A 5,822-nucleotide genomic window follows, 5' to 3' on the forward strand; every position below is an offset into this window, starting at 1 on the left:
CCTGAACCCTCAGGTCCACCCGGGTTGCTAAGTCAATGGCCCCATCCAGCGATCTGGGGACGTCGTAAGATACCATTGCGTCCTTAATGTGGGCGGCTAATCCGTGTAGAAAAGTGTCCACTAGCGCGGCTCCACTGGCTCCAGCTGGCCAGGGTGCGGAAGTCAATCGAATAATCCGACACGGACCTCTCTCCCTGGCGGAGCGCCAGCAGTCGACATCCTGCAGAGGACCGGGAGTTCCCCTGCTCGAACACCTTGCGGAGCTCAGCAGCAAACGCGGAGAAGGTGGAGCAAGCCTCCGATTGACGTTCCCCAGAGCCATGCCCGTCCTGTGAGGTGTATAATGGTGTACGCTACCTTGGCTGCCTCAGTAGCGAACGTGCGGGGCTGCAGGGAAAACAGCAGGGAGCAATTCACCACGAAGGCGTCGCAGGACTCCGGATTACCCTTGTAGCGCTCGGGTTCGCCAACCAGCCGCCACCGCCTCCTCATGCTGCTGAATGATTTCCTCAATCCGTTCCAGTCGGTCTAGCGGGGACGGGTTGTGCGCTGGGTTCATGACTGGCCAGATCGTACTGCCAGGAACCAGAAAAGAACCCAAATGCGACACACGAGATTGGCTGAAGACCGCTTTATTGTCGGACAAAGACAACAGACAGGATTCATCGGCGAGTGAGCAGAACAGAATAGTCGGGGACAGGCAAGGTCGAGATCGGGCAGAAGGCAGACAGAGTTTACAGGGGAGCAGGCTAAACAGAATGGTCAGGAACAGGCAAGGTCGGAACCGGGCAGGCAGGCAAACAGGAATACGCTGGAAAGTCATCGGGAACGAATAACGATCTGGCAGAGAGCAGGTGTGCCTCCGGGGTTTAAGACGAGTGCTCATTAGAGTCCTGATGCCCAACAGGTGTGCGGGGCGAGGCGACTCACGGGCATGATTGCCCGCAGCTGTTACACTGCCAAGTTGATTTGTTAGTAAAGACTAGCTTTTGGACTTTTTCCCACGGCGTTTTTGTCTGCTTTCGGGTCCTGTAAAAAGCAAATCCTAACACAACCTCACCCAAACATGTAGAAAATGGACAAATAAGAATCACTCAAGGAAGATCTGAGACTTGAATCCAGACAAATAAAATATAGGAAACAAAATGCTAGTAATATACAGGAATTATATTCTTTTGGGACTTTCAGTAGACGTTAAAGTGGTTTTTAAATTTCACCAAAACCCTTCAGACCCCTGAAAAGAAAACAGACGTTTTCCAATTTTAACTGTCTGTATGGGCTGATTTACACCCTAATTTTACTACAGTATTATTATGATTATTTTAATTACTATCCTCCAACTGAAAACCAAAGAAGGCCCCTTAGCTCTGGTATAATGAGCATATATTGCAGCCTTAAGTGGTGTATTGCTTTTATAAAACGGTTATTGACCACTTTCATATTAAGTAAGCAAACACAATCAGAAGCTGTTTATTCAAAATAAAAGAACTGCAGCGCGAGGTCACCCAAAAACAGAACAGTAACCCCAAAATGAGAGACTACATTATGGTCGGAAGCACTTTGGCTATTCGAAAATTTCTATTTTTTTGACAATAAAGTTGGCTTCGGTGGATTGTGCACCCATCAGGACTAGCGTGTCGTGTAAGTTTTGTGGATTGGTGGTGGGAGTGTTGCGGCTTTACTAGTGTGGCTTTGTGGCTTTGCTTGGGCCATCTTCCCTGCACATTCGAGGTCTTCATGCCGTTTGCTGGACCTGGGTGGTGCAGAGCCTGTCTCCCGAGTTCTCTGCAGTCCAGGAGGACTGCCTCTGTCTTTTGTGTGTGTTCCCCTGAGAATAAAACTCTTTCGGACCAATTTACCACTGTGTTCTGGCCTGCGTTCGGGTTCTGTTAAAAACCCACAAATTGTAACAGCACTGTGGGGATTCTCCATCCAGTTGTGTCATGGGATTATTAAAATAATTTTTTTCAGCTTGTTGATTACATGTGCAGGTGTAAGAAAGTGATCTGTACACAGGTGAGATCACCATGTATCCCGTAGACCTTCCAGCTGTGGGCGACACAGATCCCACATTGGCATCTGAACAGTACTTCTCTTCTCTGGAGCAAATATCTCATAAAACTAAAGAATTCCAATTTTCCACGACCAATAAGGTAACACCTATTACTACTTTTTATGACCAGTTTGCATCCTCAGTCACAAGAATGTTCCTCTTGATTGTGGGGTTAAAAAAAACAAAAAACTAGTCTGTCCTATTTTTCCTCAGACAACCATAACAGTAAACAATGTAACGCGCTTGCAGCTGTTTGAAGATGGTGGAGCTGACTGCACAGTGTTGGCGCTCCACCCCTCCGGTGACCCAACACAAGGTCTGGAACCAGACTTGTGATCCCCCATCAGACGTGAAAGACAAGCACTAAAGTGTCGTGTTTTACAACTCAGTCTTGGCTGTATACCTGCATGACAAGTGGTGGCCTGTGGATGATGTATTACGAACCACAGTCGAATCCAGAAGTGGCTTGTTATCGGTAACAGAGCTTCTTCACGTCAGTGATTAACAAATTATGCTTCTTATTGTGTAGTAAATTAACTGGCCTGAAATGTGGAGGGGTAAAAGTACAATAGAGGAGCCTGGAGTTAAAGTAAACTGTAATGGAAGATAGATACTGGATCAACTGGAGCCTCAGAACTATGTGAAAGGCAACAGGAACATGTGAATGTAATCTTTTTTGGTAAATATATGATTGGTGGGAACAGTTGGTCCTCCTAAATCAGTGTTTTTTTCCTCTCCAGGTCCAGTCGATTGTGGAGAGGGTGATAGTGTTCCTGCTCAGTCGGGTTGTAGTCAGATCTTTGGATGAGAGCATGTGTTTCTCCCTGCACCCCCACACCGAAAACTGCAGCCTGTTGTGGAGAGGCGGTCAGGCGATCGGTTTCTACACCGTCAAACACAAAGGTGTGATGGTGGGTGTGGGAGGGAGGCGGCAGTTTTACAGTCTTTCACAGAGAAGGTAAGTTCCAGCTACATGCATGGGGCAGACCAGTGCGTAGGGATGGGCAGGGCTTAAAATGTGTATATGCTCTCACTGCCAATGCATTTAGGCTACTGTCCTGATTAGTTGGATCTGCAGAGTATGTACTGGAAGCCAATAAATAAAATTCCTGAACAATATTTAGGGCTTGTTGTTATTGATATACTCTGTAAGGTATGATTATTAAATTCATGTTTGAACTCCCGTTTTTCTTTTCAGGCAGCCTCTGTGACACCTGGAGTGGTCAGGGCTACTTGCTGCCTGTTCTAAAGACATTGTAGGTCAGTTTTTTAAAACCAATTAAGAGATGCCAGTACAGGAGTTACGTGATCTCTTTTGTCAATACCTGTCAGAACTCTAGCTGCAGCATTTGGATTTGCTGGAGTCTTCTCAAGGAATTTTTTGGACATCCTAACAATAATGACAATTACAATAGTCCAGCCTGGAAGTAACAAATGCATGGACTAACTTAATAACAGAATAAGGCCCTTCTAGAGATTGTTTTAATGTGAGTTGTCCCTTCTTCCTCTCCTCCATCCATCATCGCCACAAACTTTCCAGCTCATCTATCTGCCATCGCTTTGTTGTGGTAAAGAGAATAAACTTTAGCTGGACAGTAAATGTATTTCCCCACCACTCCAGGAAACCCTGTGTGTGTGTGTGTGTGTGTGTGTGTGTGTGTGTGTGTGTGTGTGTGTGTGTGTGTGGGCTGTTTGGTCTCTGTTTCAGTTTCATGAGACAGAATCTGCAGAGGCAACCAGCTGACTGGGGCTCAGATAGTTTTCTGTTTTTGAGATTTTTCTTCCATGTTCTTCTCCCCATGGTGTTTCTGCAGCAAGCTGTCAATAGCATCCTTCATGTTTGGTGTCCAGCGTGTGTGATCCAACACAAAAACCCAACTGCCAACTGCCAAGCTATGAATGTTCTTTAATGCCGAAATAAAACACAGTATTAAATGAATATAAGATCATCTGCTAGAAACAAGGGGAAAAGGGGGTTTCTGCCATAGAATAGCATAAAAAGCGCTGCGCTTTTTTTGATCAATGAATCACTGAAATTATTGTAAAGATTAGTATAAGTCTAAAAAACAGTAGTTGTGGAAAATTGACCATAAAGACCTTACCTTGATTTATTTTCAGTCACCTGAAGCCTTCATTACAATAGGCTGCAAAATGAACTGTATGCTACAAACTAATAATTAGCATTTTTGGCAGATCTGGAAGCATCCTGGTCATCCTCTGATGGAATTTCCTCCTTTAGTGGTGCACCAGAATAGGTGGTTGCGGTGGAGGTGATGGCAGAGCAGAGAGTATTCTCCAGCTGGAGGAGGTTGTTGCCTCAGGAGCTTTGACTGAACCAGGTGGGGGTGTCGGCAGTGAGGATGGAGGCACAAGAGCAGAAGGCTCATCCCTCTTGTGTATTCTGAGTTTGTCCAAGTCCAGAGGGACCGGACGGCAGCCTGGTTCTCTGTACTCCAGCCTAAACCATATTCATATGACCTGAAATCACGGGGCTGGTCTTCTTTCCTCAAGTACTGCCCAATGGTTTTCTTCCCAAACGCACTGGCCTAGCCATCCCTGGCATTCTCTGTGGCATGCAGGTATGCCAGGTAAGCTCGTTCATACTTGAGGTGCATGAGCTCATTCACCTGTTTTTGCCATATCAGTCGGTGACTTGCGAGAACGCCGCAGTTTGTCCGTAACTGACTTGCATACAGCCTTCTGGTAAGTCAATAATGCAGGCAGAAGATTGGTAAAGCAGGCATGTCCAAACCCAATCCTCGAGGGCCACAATCCTGACGGGTTTTCTATCCCACAGAATGCATTTTCAGCCTGGTAGGACAGAAAACCCAGCTGGATTGTGGCCCTTGAGGACTGGGTTTGGACATGCCTGGTTCAAAGCCTGACACAAAAGGACATTAAAGGCACAACATCAAAGACTAAAACTCTAGTCCTAAACATAAATCCTAATATACTTAAACTATCTACTTGTGTTAGTAAAACAGCATAACAGAATAACATAACAGAAGCTGCTAAAGTGATCTACATTTTAAACAAAAAAGTAAGAACAGGAAGTCCAATGGAGAAGATACAGGAAGAGAACAAAAAGCTGCTGAGGTCAGTGACGGAGCTTCAACATGAAGTCAGGCAGCTAAAAGAACAGCTGGCTGAGAAGGACGAGCAGTTGAGCCGGACCACCAAAAGGCGCCAGATAAGAACAGTGGCTCATGTGGACACCCTAGACCAGCTGAACCAGACAAGGGCTGATCTCAAAGTGAGCCAAGAGAAGTGCGCTGATCTGGAGGAGAAGTTGCGCAGTGGAACCAATGACAGCCACCAGAGTCCGGAGCACGGAGACCACGTAGAGCTCTCCAAGAAAGAAGAGGCTCTGAAACTGCAATTCTTACAAAAAGAACAGCAGATGGAGGCGTGGATGAGGCAGAGGCTCATTGGCATGCAGGAAGGATTCCAGAGGAAGCTCTTGGAGGAGAGAGAGAAGGACCAGCGTGAGATGCGTGAGAGAGAGGAGAGACTGAGACAGCAGCTTGAGAGAGGGATGAGGGAAGAGAGGGACGACTGCTTGAAGAAGCAGCTGTCCACGTTGATCGAGTCCTGGCAGACCGAAGCTCAGCAGTGGAAAATACACCAGTCAGAGCTGGAGGAGAAACTCCAGGAACAAGAGACCCTGCGAAAACAGCAAGAGGAGGAGAGAAAGCAGGAAACTGAGCGCTTCCAAGAGAACTTCCAGCAGCTTTGGGTGAGCAGCCGCAGATTTGTTTGTCCCGTCACT

The 5,822-nt window shown here is 46.6% G+C and overlaps 1 protein-coding gene across 1 annotated transcript; it reads left to right on the forward strand.

Annotated features, from left to right (window-relative positions):
- The first annotated feature begins 2,027 nt into the window (after positions 1–2,027).
- Positions 2,028–4,298, forward strand: LOC115251079 (protein FAM169B-like). Its single transcript, XM_029842062.1, has 5 exons — positions 2,028–2,153; positions 2,267–2,369; positions 2,443–2,528; positions 2,794–3,011; positions 3,252–4,298. The coding sequence occupies exons 1-5, from the start codon at positions 2,028–2,030 to the stop codon at positions 3,262–3,264; spliced, it is 546 nt and encodes a 181-aa protein (XP_029697922.1). The 3' UTR covers positions 3,265–4,298.
- Positions 4,299–5,822: the final 1,524 nt, after the last annotated feature.

The sequence above is a fragment of the Takifugu rubripes genome, chromosome 9 (assembly GCF_901000725.2).
Source record: "Takifugu rubripes chromosome 9, fTakRub1.2, whole genome shotgun sequence".
In the NCBI taxonomy this organism is placed as follows: Eukaryota; Metazoa; Chordata; class Actinopteri; order Tetraodontiformes; family Tetraodontidae; genus Takifugu; species Takifugu rubripes.

Excerpts from the sequence above, each read along its gene's own strand:
- LOC115251079 (XM_029842062.1), top strand. The coding sequence starts at position 2,028 with ATGTATCCCGTAGACCTTCCAGCTGTGGGCGACACAGATCCCACATTG. Across the intron at positions 2,370-2,442 it reads CTCCGGTGACCCAACACAAG|TCTTGGCTGTATACCTGCAT; the intron begins GTCTGGAACCAG and ends TTTACAACTCAG. Across the intron at positions 2,529-2,793 it reads CCAGAAGTGGCTTGTTATCG|GTCCAGTCGATTGTGGAGAG; the intron begins GTAACAGAGCTT and ends TTTCCTCTCCAG.